The sequence below is a fragment of the Chanos chanos genome, chromosome 9 (genome assembly GCF_902362185.1).
Source record: "Chanos chanos chromosome 9, fChaCha1.1, whole genome shotgun sequence".
NCBI classification, from domain to species: Eukaryota; Metazoa; Chordata; class Actinopteri; order Gonorynchiformes; family Chanidae; genus Chanos; species Chanos chanos.
In genome coordinates, this window is record NC_044503.1 from 28,591,984 (window position 1) to 28,609,704 (window position 17,721).

The following is a 17,721-nucleotide window of genomic DNA, read 5'->3' on the forward strand; positions in this document are numbered from 1 at the left end:
CAGACATGTTGCTTATGTTTGAATTAGTTCAGAAAACTGGTTTGAATTAGTTCAGTAAATTCAGTGATTAAACCTAGCGAGCTGGATTTAAGGTCAAACTGTTACATTTCAAATCTTATCTCGTCTTATGTTCTCTCTGTTAGGCATGGCTTGACGGTGCGAAACAGATCCATAAACAAACACAAGGTATGTGGTATGATCAGTTTTATCAATTTAAAATGGTGGTAAACTACTTTTTCCTCAAATTTCATCAATTTTGACACTCTTTAATATACGGTGAGTTGTATGTTGTTGCTATGCATATTCTAAAGAATGCATTTACATTTGAATGAATATTGAGTTATGAAAAATAACCTGAGACATGTATTTTTTTTGTCCATTTTCTTTGCTCACAGCTTCAGTTGCAGCGTTCACATTTAATGTGAAATTTTATCCTCCTGATCCCGATCAATTGGCAGAAGACCTCACCAGGTCCACATACATACATACACGTACACACACACAGACACATATGTACACACACACACACACACACACACTCCCTCTTTCAAAACTGTTCACGCTTGTGATATAACCTGTCTTGGCATGCTGATCCATCTAACTTTGTTATTCCGTGTGTGTGTGTGTGTGTGTGTGTGTGTGTGTGAATCCTCCTTCCAGATACTTGCTGTGCCTGCAGCTGCGGAGGGACATTGTGAATGGTCGACTGTCCTGTCCATCAGAAACTTTAGCAATCCTGGGGTCATACACTGTCCAGTCAGAGTTCGGTGACTATGACCCTGAGCTCCATGACAACAATTATCTCAACAATATCTGCCTGGCGCCAAGTCACACTCAAGAGCTCGAGGAGAAAGTCATGAAACTCCACCGCACTTACAGGTATTTCACACACACACACACACACACACACACACACACACACACACACACACACACACACACTCACATACACAAATACTGTCAAACTGACACAGGCACCTGAAATGTCCCAAACTTGTTCTTTGTCTGTGTGTGTGTGTGTGTGTGTGTGTGTGTGTGTGTGCAGGTCTATGAGTCCTGCTCAAGCAGACATACTCTTCCTGCAGTCAGCCAAAGATCTCCCCCTCTATGGAGTGGACCTGCATCCAGCAATGGTAATGTTTGTGTGTTCATTGGCATAGATGTGTGTGCTTATGTGCCTGTGTGTGTATGTGTGTGTGTGTGTGTGTGTGTGCTGAACAAGTTCATCCAATGTGCAGGAAGAGGTCATTACAGTAATATTTTCTTTTGTGTGTGTGTGTGTGTGTGTGTGTGTGTGTGTGTGTACAGGATGAGAATGGTACAGATGTGTTTGTTGGGTTGTGTCATGAAGGACTGATGGTTTATACAGACGACACTATAACAAACCGAATCCCTTGGCCTCGCATTGTCAAGATCTCTTACAAACGCAAAATCTTTCACCTAAGGATCCGCCCGTCAGAGGTAACCATGTCAACCACTTCAAATAAATAAATAAATAAATAAATAAATTGTGTTTTCCCACACCCAAGCCAAGACTAGAAATTTCGTGGAGTTTGTCTACTTTTAGTCATAGAGTGTGAGTTTTGTTGTTGTTTTTTTGGTTTTGGTTGGAATTATTCATCAGGATCATTAATCAAATTTACATATATCTCCACATATTAAAGAAATTTTGGTCATTTTACTGTGGTCCTCTGTTTACCTGACCGACCACTGGACAGCCAATTCATTTAAGCGTTTGCTCAGCTCTGTTTTTGTGACCAGCTGGTCGACGATTGGGACTTCTGACGACCATTTGATTTGACCATTTTTACTTTTTATGACATCTGTGAGCGTTTGTGTCTGTTCTAACAGGAAGACTCTGAAACTGCTTTGGTTTTCACTCTGTCCAGTCACCGCGCCTGTAAACGCCTGTGGAAAACGTGTGGGGAACATCACAGCTTCTTCAGGTGACAACACACACACACCTTTTGTGTTTTTCTTAACAACTGACCAGCGGATCTCCTAGCTTTTAAATATGGTTATTATGATAGAAAAAGTTTACATTTCAGGAAATAGAAATATTTGCATTATGCAAATGTGTAAATTATGCCAAATGTGTGTTTCTACTAGGAACCGTCGCCAAGGAGACACATCAGAGGGGTGCCTGAATCTGAGTTCTAAGTTACGTTACCGTGGACGCACTCATGACGAGTGCTTAGAAGCCAGTAGCAATATCAGCCGGTCTGCTCCCACTTTCACGCGCTCCGCCCTCGTCAGAGCAGGTTTGGGTTTACAGAACTGTGTGTGCGTGTGTGTGTGCGTGTGCGTGTGTGTGTGTGTGTGTGTGTGTGTGTGTGTTGATAGATTTGTCTCCTCATCTTCTGTCTTGTTCTGAACATTTCCAGCAAGAAGAAAAATCCTCCCAGCTCTAAATGTCAGAAGTCAAACTGAGCTTGATGATTGGTTCCAGATATTAAGCCCTGCCCAATCAAAGGCCACATCTGTCTCAGGTATAGCATGTTTCATTTTGTATATCAGTGTTTGCTTGCGCTCATGTCTGACAACACATTTGTGTCACGTTCTTCTCTTCTCTTCTCTTCTCTTCTCTTCTCTTCTCTTCTCTTCTCTTCTCTTCTCTTCTCTTCTCTTCTCTTCTCTTCTCTTCTCTTCTCTTCTCTTCTCTTCTCTTCTCTTCTCTTCTCTTCTCCTCTCTTCTCTTTAAAATTTTGGAGTGTTTGGTCAGGTTACCACATAATTGTGTTTAGGTCATGGTATGTTCTGTTAGATACAAGTAGCTTTTAAGTTTTAATTTTCTGCATTTTAGATGTTTTATCTACTTAAAAGTGACCTTGCGGGGACATTTTTACAGATGATGGCAAAGTAGAAGAAATTGTCCTTCAGCCCTGGAAGAAGGTAGACAATTGGTACATGCTTTTGGATAACGGCCAATCTGGATCTTACGTGACATTCTTGGACACCCCACCCTGTAAGTTCTCTGTCTTTAAACGTGTCCAGAGGTTAACTTTGGATTGGCCTTAGGTTCATCCTCAGAGACAGTGACACTAAATTTGAAAAGGGACTTGGAGAATTCTTCAACTTCTCAACGAATTCTTTTATCTAACTGACATTCTTGATATTTCTGACAGAAAGTTCTTCTTTCTCAGTTTCTCCTCCAGGTATTGTCAAGGAAAAACAATGGAAAGAGAAAATTACAGAGAGAACAACACAGGAGGTGAAAGTTGTAGAAAAAACACTCCAAGGCATGGAAGTAATAGAAGCAGAGTTTTTGGAGAAGCCAGAAGATGGAGTGATTATAAAGAGAAGACTACAGAAAGTAGAGGTTACAGGGAGACCACAAGGAAAGGAGGTTCTAGAGGAGAAGCTGAGACGAATGGAAATTTCACAGGTTTTGCCAGAAAAGGAGGCCGTGGAAAAACTGCAGGAGTTAATCGGAGAGACGAAGAAGGAGACGGAGGGTGTGGAGATACAGCTCCAGGAATTTGACGTCACCAGAGAAGTTCAGCATGTAGAGATTCGTCGAAAAGTCGAGATTGTGGAAACAAGAATACACGGCGTGGAAGCCACAGAAGAACCAATGAGGGTGAAGGTTTTTGAAGAGAGACAAGAGCAGATAGAGGTTCTAGAAGCGCCGTCAGACACCGACTATGAAGAAAGCCTACAGAAATTTGAAGTAAATGAAGTTGAGACTACACAACAAGTTCCTCAGGAGCTTGAAAATGCAGGCGAAAGGTTAGAGGATATAGAAATTCGTGAAGTGAGAGTGTTGCAGGAAGAAAAGTCGGAGCAGAGACCGCAAAACATGGATCAACAGCAAGAGTGGGAGGAGGTAACACTACAAAAGGGTGAAGACGATTGGTTCATTCTTCTGGGGCAGAGCCCATGTGTGCCTCCTGCTGCAGGTGTGTTCTATGCACCGTCGGCTACATAAAAGAACATTTGTACATAACCAATGTAATAACTCACGTAATAACATATGTAACATGTCACTTAACTTTACAGATTTCTCCTCAGTTTCTGACAGACATGTTACATGACTATGCTGTACATTTTTGTATTTTGTAGACCAAAAATATGACCATAAATACTAGGTATACACAAATACTAGGTAGACACTGAATGATTGAACTGTTCTTGTTTTGTTTGGTTTTGTTTTGTTTGGTTTCGTTTGTTGGTGTTGGTAGTGGTAGAGGAGGAGAGGAGTCTACAGCCTTGGGAGAAGGCACAAGATGACTGGTTTGTGTTGCTGGATGTTCCTCTCAGAGAATCAGGTACTATCTCTCTCTCCTTCTCTCTCTCTCTCTCTCTCTCTCTCTCTCTCTGACACTCACACACACACACACACACGCACACACACACACACAGATTTGTAACTGAAAGCCCTCTTGTTTTAGTTTCACCTCCAGCTGCTTCAGAAGAACAAAAAGAAGAGGAAGAGATTTATGAAGAAAAACGACTGGAAGTGGTGGATTCAGAGGAAACCTCACAGGTACAAGAGTTTGTGGAAATAAAACGAAAAGTTCCACAGGTACAAGAGTTTGTGGAAATAAAACGAAAAGTTAGGATCACAACAACAAGAGTAGATGGAGCAGAGATTCCAGAAGGCCCAGAGGAAGTGCAGCGGGTGGAGGAAAGACTACAGCAGCTGGAGGTTTCAGAAATATCTTCAGAAGTGGAGGGAGAAGGAGTAGTTAAGAGGGTGAAAGTTGAAGAGACATGGAAGGAGGTGAAGGTTGAAGAGGAGAAACAAGAGGTGATATTCGAAGAAAGGATTCAGGAGAAGGAAGAATTGGAAACTGTAGAAAAAAGGCTACAGCTTGTTGAAACTATTGAACAAAGGCTACAAGACGTTGTTGCATTGGAAATGGGAATACAGGAAGTAGAAAGGCTGGAGGAAAAGCTACAAAATCTACAGGCCGCAGTCGTGCGGCAAGACGTCGAAGATGATTGGTTCATTCTTCTGAATAAGAGCCCATTGGCGCCCCCCGCTGCAAGTCCAGGTGAACTGCATTTATTGTCGCATCCATAAAGCTTCCAGTGGTACAACGCTACACGAACGCATAGTAAATGAATAACTCCAAGTTTAATCTCACAATAATAATGGCTGATGTGTCTTATTCAAAAATGTGTCTTATTCAGAAATATTTATAGAATTATAATGGATATTGTTCTTTGTGCATTAGTTATAATAAAGTCCATGGAAATCAAACAGAAAATGTAACAGAGAGAAGAAAATGGAGGGAAAGATGAGCTTCAAAAAATAGACACATCCCCATGTAACTTTTTTTGTTCTTCTGTGAAATTAGTTGAGTTTGAAGAAAAGCTAAAGCCTCAGGAGATGATGAGAGAAACAGAGAGAAGAAGAATAGTAGTTGAGGAGAGAGGAGAACAGGAGCGAGAGGTGGTGGAGGATGGAAGAGTGCAACCAACTGTAGTCGAGCAAAGAGTAACGCAACCACAGAGAGAGGAGGAGGATGACTGGTTTAAACTTCTGGAAGTCTCTCCTAAAGAAACAGGTACTCTCTCTCTCTCTCTCTCTTACACTCACTCACACCTCTCTCTCTCTCTCTCTCTCTCCCTCTTTCTCTCTCTCTCTCTCTCTCTCTCACTCACACTCACACACACACACACACACACACACACACACACACACAGTTTTGTTGTCTGTTTGCCTGTGCATCCACATACTCACCTCTCTGTCTGTCCGTGTCTGCGTTTGGATCCGGCTTTGCCTGTACCTCTATCAGTTGCACGGAAAGGTTTAACAGAATATCCGGATGTGATCAGCTTCGTCTCCGTGGAAAAAACGACCATGGTCAAAAAGAGAGTCGAGGAGAAGATAATAAGAGAGGAGGTCGACGACGGGGAGAAAGTGGAGGAGAGGAGACGACGGGAGGAACTGGAAATTCAACTATATCCACAGGAGATCAGAGAGGAGGCGACACTGGAGGAGAGGAGGACGGAGGAGAAGCGGGTGAGAGTGGTTGAGAGAAGAGAGGGAGAGGTTGAGGTGGACAGAGGAGTCCAGCAACCAGTCGCAGAGGAGCAGAGGGTACCACCACCTCAGAGAGAAGAGGAGGACGACTGGTCTCTACTGCTGGCTCTTCCTCCCAAAGAAACAGGTATCCTGATGACCGCTAAGCTTCTGTTTGGCCACTACGTTTGGCTTCAAACCGATCTAGCTCCGTAACGTTTGGCTGAGCTAAAATTGTACGTGAATCTTGCCTTTGTGTGTTTCTATGTTTCCATGCCTGTTTGAGACCGTTAGGTGAACCTGTTTATCTGTTTGTTTATTTATTTATCTGTTTATTTATTATCTCTTTATCTGAATGCATTTCACACATAGTCTGGACTCCCGAGCTGAACTTAGCAAGTCCAAACTCCCAAGAACGGGAGGCCGTACTTGACATACTCCATACTGAGAAACAGCTATTGTGTCTGACACGTGTTAATTTTTTCCAGTGATGCTGGAACCAGAGGTGTATCCAGAGACCAGAGTCACAGTCAAAGAGATTATAAAAGAGACTGAAGAAGAGAGAGCAGAGGAGAGAGTGAGAATAGAGGAAAAGAAGATGGTGGAAGAGGGAGTGAGAGTGACCGTGACAGAAAAGAGAGTGAAAATCATAGAAAATCCAGTTCAGATTGAGGAGAAGATCCCAGTGGGGCAGAGAGACATTACTGATGATTGGTTTGTCCTTCTGAACCAAGTGCCATTGGAAGACAGGACTGTCAAACCAGGTAACACACACTTTCTCCATTTCTATCTACCCCTCTTTCTCTCTCTCTCTGTTTCTCTCTGTTACACTCTCTCTCTCTCTCTCTCTCTCTCTCTCTCTCTCTCACACACACACACACACACACACACACACACACAGGCATACTCATATACACAATTTGCTGTCATCTTTCTGAGTTTTGATAAAACAAATATGTTTTTTGGGTATCCCTTGCTGTTTCAGCTTTACCATTAGACGTCTGACTAGTAGCAATAGTATGAATTCCACCAGACATGCCAACTTTGTCCCCTAAATCTGTGTAAGAGCTTATGTTTAGCGGTAGAGAGGTTGTTGTGACTCTTCACTTTCTGTTTAAAAACACAGATTGATGTCTCCAGCTCCCTTATTCGTAGACATTAGCCGTTTCTCAATATGTGTTCTTCTTTGCACTTGCGTTTTCATGGACTTGTGAAATGTCATCAGTCAGAGCCTAAGTACTGTTCCACCTCAAAGTTCGCATCTAACCAAGTACAGATCAAATACTCCGATGTGTCCACGATTCTTGAGCTTTATCAAGGATGCATGAGGAGGTGACTTGTATGGACTTGGTCAGTCAAGTCTCCCAGAATGCATTTCAAACATAGTCTGGACTCCCGAGCTGAACTTAGCGAGTCCAAACTCCCAAGAACGGGAGGCCGTACTTGACATACTCCATACTGAGAAACAGCTATTGTGTCTGACACGTGTTAATTTTTTCCAGTGATGCTGGAACCAGAGGTGTATCCAGAGACCAGAGTCACAGTCAAAGAGATTATAAAAGGGGCTGAAGAAGAGAGAGCAGAGGAGAGAGTGAGAATAGAGGAAAAGAAGATGGTGGAAGAGGGAGTGAGAGTGACCGTGACGGAAAAGAGAGTGAAAATCATAGAAAATCCCGTTCAGATTGAGGAGAAGATCCCAGTGGGCCAGAGAGACATTACTGATGATTGGTTTGTCCTTCTGAACCAAGTGCCATTGGAAGACAGGACTGTCAAACCAGGTAACACACACTTTCTCCATTTCTATCTACCTCTCTTTCTCTCTCTCTCTCTCTCTCTCTCTCTCTCTCTCTGTCCTTCTCTCTCTCTTTCTCTCTCTCTCTCTCACACAAACACACCACACACACACACACACACACAGGCAAACTCATTTACACAATTTGCTGTCATCTTTCTAAGTTTTAATAAAACAAATATGTTTTTTGTGTATGTCTTGCTGTTTCAGCTTTAGTCTTAGACGTCTGACTAGTAGCAATAGTATGAATTCCACCAGTCATGCCAACTTTGTCCCCTAAATCTGTGTAAGAGTTTATGTTTAGCGGTAGAGAGGTTGTTGTGACTCTTCACTTTCTGTTTAAAAACACAGAATGATGTCTCCAGCTCCCTTATTCACGGACACTGTGTCTCACACGTATTATTTTTTTTTTCCAGTGATGCTGGAACCAGAGGTGTATCCAGAGACCAGAGTCACAGTCAAAGAGATTATAAAAGGGGCTGAAGAAGAGAGAGCAGAGGAGAGAGTGAGAATAGAGGAAAAGAAGATGGTGGAAGAGGGAGTGAGAGTGACCGTGACAGAAAAGAGAGTGAAAATCATAGAAAATCCAGTTCAGATTGAGGAGAAGATCCTAGTGGGCCAGAGAGACATTACTGATGATTGGTTTGTCCTTCTGAACCAAGTGCCATTGGAAGACAGGACTGTCAAACCAGGTAACACACACTTTCTCCATTTCTATCTACCCCTCTTTCTCTCTCTCTCTGTTTCTCTCTGTTACACTCTCTCTCTCTCTCTCTCTCTCTCTCTCTCACACACACACACACACACACACACACACACACACAGGCATACTCATATACACAATTTACTGTCATCTTTCTGAGTTTTGATAAAACAAATATGTTTTTTGGGTATCCCTTGCTGTTTCAGCTTTACCATTAGACGTCTGACTAGTAGCAATAGTATGAATTCCACCAGACATGCCAACTTTGTCCCCTAAATCTGTGTAAGAGCTTATGTTTAGCGGTAGAGAGGTTGTTGTGACTCTTCACTTTCTGTTTAAAAACACAGATTGATGTCTCCAGCTCCCTTATTCGTAGACATTAGCCGTTTCTCAATATGTGTTCTTCTTTGCACTTGCGTTTTCATGGACTTGTGAAATGTCATCAGTCAGAGCCTAAGTACTGTTCCACCTCAAAGTTCGCATCTAACCAAGTACAGATCAAATACTCCGATGTGTCCACGATTCTTGAGCTTTATCAAGGATGCATGAGGAGGTGACTTGTATGGACTTGGTCAGTCAAGTCTCCCAGAATGCATTTCACACATAGTCTGGACTCCCGAGCTGAACTTAGCAAGTCCAAACTCCCAAGAACGGGAGGCCGTACTTGACATACTCCATACTGAGAAACAGCTATTGTGTCTGACACGTGTTAATTTTTTCCAGTGATGCTGGAACCAGAGGTGTATCCAGAGACCAGAGTCACAGTCAAAGAGATTATAAAAGAGACTGAAGAAGAGAGAGCAGAGGAGAGAGTGAGAATAGAGGAAAAGAAGATGGTGGAAGAGGGAGTGAGAGTGACCGTGACAGAAAAGAGAGTGAAAATCATAGAAAATCCCGTTCAGATTGAGGAGAAGATCCCAGTGGGCCAGAGAGACATTACTGATGATTGGTTTGTCCTTCTGAACCAAGTGCCATTGGAAGACAGGACTGTCAAACCAGGTAACAAACACTTTCTCCATTTCTATCTACCCCTTTTTCTCTCTCTCTCTGTTTCTCTGTTTGTCTGTTTCTCTCTCTGTCTCTCTCTCTCTCTCTTTCTCTCTCTCTCTCTCACACACACACACCACACACACACACACACACACAGGCAAACTCATTTACACAATTTGCTGTCATCTTTCTAAGTTTTAATAAAACAAATATGTTTTTTGTGTATGTCTTGCTGTTTCAGCTTTAGTCTTAGACGTCTGACTAGTAACAATAGTATGAATTCCACCAGTCATGCCAACTTTGTCCCCTAAATCTGTGTAAGAGTTTATGTTTAGCGGTAGAGAGGTTGTTGTGACTCTTCACTTTCTGTTTAAAAACACAGAATGATGTCTCCAGCTCCCTTATTCACGGACACTGTGTCTCACACGTATTATTTTTTTTTTCCAGTGATGCCGGAACCAGAGGTGTATCCAGAGACCAGAGTCACAGTCAAAGAGATTATAAAAGAGACTGAAGAAGAGAGAGCAGAGGAGAGAGTGAGAATAGAGGAAAAGAAGATGGTGGAAGAGGGAGTGGGAGTGAGAGTGACCGTAACAGAAAAGAGAGTGAAAATCATAGAAAATCCAGTTCAGATTGAGGAGAAGATCCCAGTGGGCCAGAGAGACATTACTGATGATTGGTTTGTCCTTCTGAACCAAGTGCCATTGGAAGACAGGACTGTCAAACCAGGTAACACACACTTTCTCCATTTCTATCTACCCCTCTTTCTCTCCTCTCTCTCTCTCTGTTTCTCTCTCTTTGTGTTTCCCTCTCTTTCTCTCTCTCTCTCTCTCTCTCTCTCTTGCTCTCTCTCTCGCTCTCGCTCTCTCTCTCTCTCTCCCTCACACACGCAGTCAAACTCACACAGGCAATTTACTATCATCTTCAAGTCCTGATAAACTAATACAAATTTTCTATCTCTGGATATCTCTGATACAAAGTTTGCTGTCATGCACACATATCAGTTTTTTTTTTGTTTGTTTGTTTGGTTTTTTTGTTTGTTTTTTAAAGTCTTACAAATCAAACTCTGTCTCTCTCTCTGACTCAGTGCCTCTACCAGAGCAAGTTCAGCTTTATCCAGAAAAGATCAGAGAGAAGAGGAGAGTGGAAGAGAGGAGAGAGGAGGAGAGGAGAGTGGAGGAGAGGAGAGTGGAGGAGAGGAGAGTGGAGGAGAGGAGAGAGGAGGAGAGGAGAGAGGAGGAGAGGAGGGTGAAAGGGGTTGAGAGAAGAGCAGAAGTCATCATAGTAGAAAGAAGAATACAACAACCAATTGAAGTGAAACAGAAAGTAATACAGCAAAAGAGAGAAGAGGAAGATGACTGGTTTGTGTTGTTTGACGTTTCTCCTAAAGAAACAGGTACTCTCTCTCTCTCTCTCTCTCTCTCTCTGTCTCTCTCTCTGTCTCTCTCTCTCTCTCTCTCTCTCTCACTCACTCTCTCTCTCTCTCTCTCTCTCTCTCACTCTCTCTCTGTCTCTCTCTCTCTCTCTCACTCTCTCTCTCTCTCTCTCTCTCACACACACACACACACACACTCTCTAAACGTTCATACCATACATATACTGTGATTTACCTCATTCGATACAGTAGTCTGCGGTTTGACACAGTGACATACATAGTTTCTCCCCTGTATTTACTCCTCTTTCTCAACCTGTCATGTTCTCTCCAGTTCGTCTCCCTGCTCCTGTCATATCTCCAGTGGCGGTGCCTCAGGTCCGCCCACCACCCCCAACCGACCAACCACTGACCTCCACACCCACCGCCCGCCCCGTCCCCCTCACTAAACCCACCTATGAGGAGAAGAGGAAGGAAATCAAGGTTGAAGTCAAGGTTGAACCCAAGGTATTAACACACAAACGCACACACACACACACACACAGACACACGCAAATAACCCAACACACGTACTCTCATGCCTCACAGTTCTTATTTTTCTTAATTTGTTATTGATTTTCCTCTCCAAAATCTCTCTCTTCGTACCTTTTAACCATCTCTCTCTCTCTCTCTCTCTCTCTCTCTCTCTCTCTCTCTGTGTTTCCACAGGTTAAAGAAGAAGAAACAGTGATAATAAAAAAGGTCTGTTATTAATACACACGCATACACTCTATGTGCACAAGCATACAAAGTTTAAGCTTAATATACGGTTTTCACAGTGGGCTGAAATTCAGCGGGCATGTTTTACACTTGTTTGTCCCCGCGAAAGTGGGTTTTTACATTTTTTCTGTCTACTCCCCAATGCAGAGGAAAACACAGAGGATTGAGGGAGAAACCATTTATATCAGACACAGCATTTTAATGTTGGAGGTTTGTATATGAGGTTTATCTGTCAGATAAAATATTTTTTAAGACAACATGTGAGTGTTTTATGTGTACAAATTGTATACTGATAATTTATTCTAATCTTTATGACAATATGGAAATATGATGTGTATATATAAGGCGATATGATGACATCGTGGGTCAGTAATCTCTCTCTCTCTCTCTCTCTCTCTCTCTCTCTGTAGGACTTTGACGTGACACAGGAGGTGATATTAAAGCATCATGCCAGTATCAGCGAGCTGAAGAAACGTTTCATGGAGGCTGTGCCTGAACCGGAGCCCAGCGAATGGGACAAGCATCTGTCCATCTGCAGCCCCGGCCGTCGACTGCTCCACCCTCGCACCAACGGAGATCTTTTCCACCTGGACTCGGTGAGTCTCAGACGCATTTAGATCACATATGCACAAAACCAAAATTCATTTATATAACAATTCTAATGCTCGGTTTGCTAAGAAGTCCCCCGTAACGGACCATTAGCAGAATGCTTACAGGTAGTTTGAGCTTTCGTGTAGTCCTGTGGTTTAGATGCATTGACCTCATCTGTCCACTAGGTGGAGAAATTTCCTCTGACTGTCATGGGGGGAATTGTGAGAGGGGAAATCAGTGTTAATTCAGTGTTTCATTGTACTTTCTGTTTCTTCAGATGGGAGATCACTCGATATTAGCAGTGTGAGAGAGATGACCCGCCGTCTCACTCCAGGGTCTCCGTCACTACGGCTCCCTACACCGTTTCTATTAATGTTTTAAATAAAAATAGTTTTATATGTTTTGCATTATTACATTTGAATATTTTGTAACTCAGTTTTTAATTTTATAGATATATTTGTTTTGTTTTGTTTTGTTAAATAACAGTTTAGGATTACTAACAGCCTAGATTCTTCTGTGTGAGTAGAAAAGGATCAGTTTTAGCTTAGACTGAAATGCAGTTCTTTTGTGATGTCTTTTGACAATACGCCTTAAATTTCCCCCTATGTATTGAAATGCATTACAGCCATATTAGATCTGGACAGACAGAGTGCATGTATTACAATAAAATGACAAATATAGACATAGTCATACATACATACATAGTCAAAAAGGGCAGGACAACTAAACCTGAAAGTGTGACGATGATGATGTTGTTGATGATGATGATGACGATGATGATGATGATGATGACGATGGAGTGAAAAGTGTGTTGGTTTTGTACACAACTACTACTCCTGTCTATGTTTCTTCTGTTAAAATATTCAAACACTCACAGACATCACCGAGAAAACGTGATCTTTTAATGACAGCATAAATGAATTACTAAATTATCTATCTATCTATCTATCTATCTATCTATCTATCTATCTATCTATCTATCTATCTATCTATCTATCTATCTATCTATCTATCTATCTGTCTATCTATCTATCTATCTATCTATCTATCTATCTATCTATCTATCTATCCATCTATCCGTGTATAAAGTAAATTCAGTTTTATTTTTTTTTATTTTTTATGTCACATATGTGTCTTTAGAGATCAGTTCTGGCCCTCTTTAACCATCTGTTTTTCCAAAGCGTCACAGTTTTAAATATCCTTTGGAAACGACCGACACGGAACAGATGCTTTCACTCTGCCCACAATCACCCATCTCACCGCTTCAAGTTTAATGGCGTTTGTCAAACTGTTTGTGCAGGATGTATATTAAAAAAAGAAAGAAAAAAAAAAACCTTTCTATGTCCTTTTGTGAGTTTGTGTATTATCCCGACAGCTGTGAGATTTACTATAACAACTCTACTGGTGTTTAAGCCTCTGGTGTAGATGATGAGTTGCTGGTTGGGATTACTTCTCCATAATCAATGTTCGCCCTTAATCATGGTCTTTTGACGTCGAGAGGAGGATTGGAAAAGGTTATGGCTTTATTCAAGCTTGATTTTTTTTTTGGTGGAGTGTTTTTTTGTTTGTTTGTTTGTTTGTTTTTTGTTTTTCTCTCGAGAGCTTGTATTCCAGTTTGCCTGAGTGTTGCAACGTGTAGGATACCACTGCAGGGATGACTGATGCTTAAAAGGGTTTTGGAAAATTTCCCTAATTTACTGTGCGTGTGCATGTGTGTGTGTGGTGTGTGAGTGTGTGTGTGAGTGTGTGTGTGTGTGTGTGTGTGTGTGTATGTGTGTATGTGTGTGTGTGTGTGCGCGCGCGCGTGTGTGTGTGTGTTGTGTGTAAGTGTGTGAGTGTGGTGTGGTGTGTGTGTGTGTGTGCGCGCGCGCATGTGTGTGTGTGTTGTGTGTAAGTGTGTGAGTGTGGTGTGTGTGAGTGTGGTGTGGTGTGTGTGTGTGTTCTTTCTCCCATGTTGGTCCCTTTTTATCTCTAGTCTGACATTTGCGTGCACTATAAAAAAAACAGCCCTGGACCCACCCACAAACCTACCCCACAGATTTCAAAGTGGACAGTTTAGAACAAACACACTCTGTGTTGTGAAAGTAAATAACTAGAGGAAAAAAAAATCACAAAGGGAGGGTAAAACCCAAATACTTCAGCGCCCGTATCTCTGCTTTTATGGTATGACGAGAGAAGAATATATATGAGAGAATACAGGAAATACATAATCAATAAGGGACATGGAAACACAGAAACACGCCAGCACTCAGAGAGATTTTAGACATACCATGATAGTAATATGCTTTATATACTCCACACACTTTTTTTTTTTTTCTGCTGGAAACATATTTATTGGTTCTGTTGGCTTTCAGTGAATCAGACTCACCAAAAGTTTGTACCTCTTGTTTCTGAATCGCAACAGCTTGGACCAATCTCTTGGCACTCTCATTATTGTCATTTGTTGTAAACTTGCGGGTTGAACTACAGCTGGAAAATGAGTCAACACATATGGCTGTGTTTGTGTTCTTCTGACACACTGATGACTCATCGCTTTTGACTTGTCTGACCGCAAAGTTCAGCACTAATGTTTCTCTATCCTTATTCTCTCCTTCCCCGTGGCTTCTCTGATTGGTCTGGAGTCAAAATGATTGATTTGCGTCGGCCCCTCTGTAGATAAATTAGCTCCTCCCATCCTGGTTTTGTAGGTGCGTGGAGGAAGGGGTGGGGCTTCCGTGTTTGGGAAACCAATCAAGCAATTATTGAGTTTGATAAGGGGAGGGGTCAGGTCAGTTGTACTTTTGCGCTTTGTGGGAGGAGATTCTGTCTGTATGTCAAATGTCACCTGACTAGAGTTGCAGGAGTCAGAGGAAGGGGAGGGGCATTTTAGGACAGGAAGACCCGCCCCTTCCTCCACAGAATGAATGTTAAGTTCAGACAGGGCCAAAGTGTGTGTGTTCGTGTGCATTTTTTCCTGTGCCTGTGCGTCCCGCCACTTCTCCGAGTTTGTGCGCCTGTGTTTCCGTCTTTGTTTTGGGGGCGTGTTCTTCTTCTGCTCCTTGTCCTGCTTGCGTTCACGGTCGCGGTTCTCGTAGAGGAGCGTATTGGCACAGATGAAGACGAACAGGCCGAACCCCATAATAATCGGCCCAACCAGCTTCAGTCTTCCCTCGTAATCACGGCCCGCGGATGGGATGGGCGGAGCCTGTCTCTTAGGACGATGCGGCCAATATCCGCCCACAGCTATGCCTAGTCCAACCAGCAGCAACACGCCTGACAATATGAAACACGCCCCAGGGGTGGAGCGTAAGCGCAGACCACCAATCACCAGTTCCTTTTTTCTCTCAGGGGGTGGAGTCAGGGAATCTAGAACTGTTACAGAGCCTCCAGTTGCAGCAGCATCCTCCTCTTCAGACATTCTAATGCAGAGAGAAACAGAGATGAAAGAGTGTAAAGATATATACATACACATATATATATATATATGTGTGTGTGTGTGTGTGTGTGTGTGTGTGTGTGTGTATATATATTTATTTATTTATTTACTGTGAACTGCAATAAATTACTCATGTATGTACATATGTAATTTATTGCCGTTCGCACCTCTGGTCATTTGGACAAACATAAACCTCTCTGAAAGAGGTTAACAAGTTAAGGGAATGTGATAAAACTGTAACCCGATGTGATAAAGAAGTTGCCCTGGTTCGAAATGCGACAAGATGGTGTCATGGAGATGCTGGTATCTAAATGACGGTAGTCTTTGGATTAAAACACACACACACACACACACACACAGCGGTCCTTAATTCGATATGGCCAAGTAAAGAGAGAGAGAGAGAGACAGAGAAGAGGAAGTCTGGACTAACTAAGGGGTGAGCCAAACAACTAGAACTGATTTGCTGTTTGTTTCCTGACGATATTTACTGCATACATCATTCATTGTTATTGGCCCGTACTGGTGAAAACTTGGAAACCGCGGGATAAAAATGATGAATCAGTCGCTTCAGTAATGATAAGGGTAAATAAGAACAGATGCTCAGTGTGGTGTTCAGCACATTTTGGGTGTTCTGTGCCACCCGCTGTGATATGTAAATAAATAAAGCGCCCGGTATAAATACTCGAGCACCCTCTGTGGTATTACAGTTTCCGTAAACTTTCTGAAAAGCTATTCGGAGGATCGCCTAAACTGGGGGGAAAAACCTCCGATTCGGCTGAATTAAAATGAACTAATTCAACAAAGAGCGAAAAGAATGAATTGTTATGCTTGCTTTTCTTGCTGAAATGTACTATGCGAATAAAGTTGATTGACTGATTGACTGACTGATTGATTGATTGATTGATTGATTGATTGATTGATTGATTGATTGATTGATTGATCATAGGGATTGGGGAAATATGCGTAACTACATTGTGTACTGTTTTGCCCAATCTCGTTGTTCTCGCTGTTTTTAAATAACTACTTTCGCTTCTTTTCGCGGAAGTGTCAAAAATTTGCCAGCCAGATACCGGGGGTGCTGTTTTTCTGCTGTGCATACCGATGAAGGCGTCTGCAGAATTGCGCAATAGTTACTGATAACTGGTTTATATATTTTTAAAAAACCACTGAATTAAAGTACATCCTTTAAAGTCATAGCCAACATTTTCCTACCTTATTAGTTGCCGTTAGGTCTTTGACACCTCGCACATGCAGTTCGATCCCCGTTTCCAATGCTGCCCTTGTTTTCCCGTTACTAAGGCGGTCCGCAACCACCGTGAAGGTCTCGTGGCTCATTCGGATAGTGTGTTCATGTCCCAAAATTCTCCGTGTCCTCTTCATTCAGTCTCTATCTTGTCTTATATACTGTATTTGTCGTATTTTAAATCTCTTCAAAAATAAAATATGGTCATGCTCAAAGCGCGACAAAGTTCACACGGTGTGCGGCGGTGTGTCCAACAGATGTTACTTGAAGGCAGAGTTCTTACAGAAGAATGAGGTTAGAGCGCTTGTCCGCAATAAGCTCGGGAGGAGTGTGTGTGTGTGTGTGTGTGTGTGTGTGAGAGTGAGAGAGGGCGAGAACGAGAGAGAGAGAGAGAGAGAGAGAGTGTGTGTAGGGAGGGAGTGATGAGGGTCATGGGAAGATGTGTTCAGTCTTGCTGGGTCCCACGGTGGGCAGACTGACTTATTCTTAGAGTCTCTGGAGATTCTCTCTCTCTCTCTCTCTCTCTCTCTCTCTCTCTCTCACACACACACACACACACACACACACACACACACACTCACACAGAGATGGAGTCACTCAATGTCCTTGCTCCATTCAGTGAAGATGCTGTGGACTGTTAAAGGTATGCTGTTGACATGCGTATGTGTACGTTCATCTAGTATTCACTACAGAGTGGACAGTGCCTGGTGTTCTGACTGACCAAAGCTTGGGTCATTTGTTCTTGTAAGCAGATACCACAGTGTTGACCACAGAGTAACATCATCCCCCTCACCCAGTTCAATGTCCCTTTTCAATTTACCCTCACACACATATACCTATACACACACACCTTACTTAACAATTACAGTAGATTCATCAAAGCGC

At 42.5% G+C, this 17,721-nt stretch overlaps 1 protein-coding gene across 2 annotated transcripts in view; it reads left to right on the forward strand.

The window, feature by feature from the left end:
- Positions 1–12,558, forward strand: part of epb41b (erythrocyte membrane protein band 4.1b) — a 15,257-nt gene extending 2,699 nt beyond the window's left edge. Inside the window, exons 5-29 of one of the 2 annotated variants that reach the window (XM_030783418.1) lie at positions 144–186; positions 396–471; positions 661–879; positions 1,046–1,133; positions 1,309–1,461; positions 1,852–1,946; positions 2,110–2,261; positions 2,385–2,489; positions 2,849–2,965; positions 3,144–3,899; positions 4,182–4,268; positions 4,392–4,997; positions 5,304–5,513; positions 5,745–6,119; positions 6,460–6,735; positions 7,474–7,749; positions 8,180–8,455; positions 9,190–9,465; positions 9,904–10,185; positions 10,544–10,852; positions 11,163–11,335; positions 11,537–11,569; positions 11,735–11,797; positions 11,998–12,183; positions 12,456–12,558. In XM_030783418.1, coding sequence (XP_030639278.1) covers positions 144–186; positions 396–471; positions 661–879; positions 1,046–1,133; positions 1,309–1,461; positions 1,852–1,946; positions 2,110–2,261; positions 2,385–2,489; positions 2,849–2,965; positions 3,144–3,899; positions 4,182–4,268; positions 4,392–4,997; positions 5,304–5,513; positions 5,745–6,119; positions 6,460–6,735; positions 7,474–7,749; positions 8,180–8,455; positions 9,190–9,465; positions 9,904–10,185; positions 10,544–10,852; positions 11,163–11,335; positions 11,537–11,569; positions 11,735–11,797; positions 11,998–12,183; positions 12,456–12,485 — 5,262 coding nt within the window. In that variant the 3' untranslated portion in view covers positions 12,486–12,558. The remainder of the gene's footprint in view (positions 1–143; positions 187–395; positions 472–660; positions 880–1,045; positions 1,134–1,308; positions 1,462–1,851; positions 1,947–2,109; positions 2,262–2,384; positions 2,490–2,848; positions 2,966–3,143; positions 3,900–4,181; positions 4,269–4,391; positions 4,998–5,303; positions 5,514–5,744; positions 6,120–6,459; positions 6,736–7,473; positions 7,750–8,179; positions 8,456–9,189; positions 9,466–9,903; positions 10,186–10,543; positions 10,853–11,162; positions 11,336–11,536; positions 11,570–11,734; positions 11,798–11,997; positions 12,184–12,455) is intronic. The other variant, XM_030783419.1, reaches the window with a different exon arrangement.
- The last annotated feature ends 5,163 nt before the right edge of the window (positions 12,559–17,721 follow it).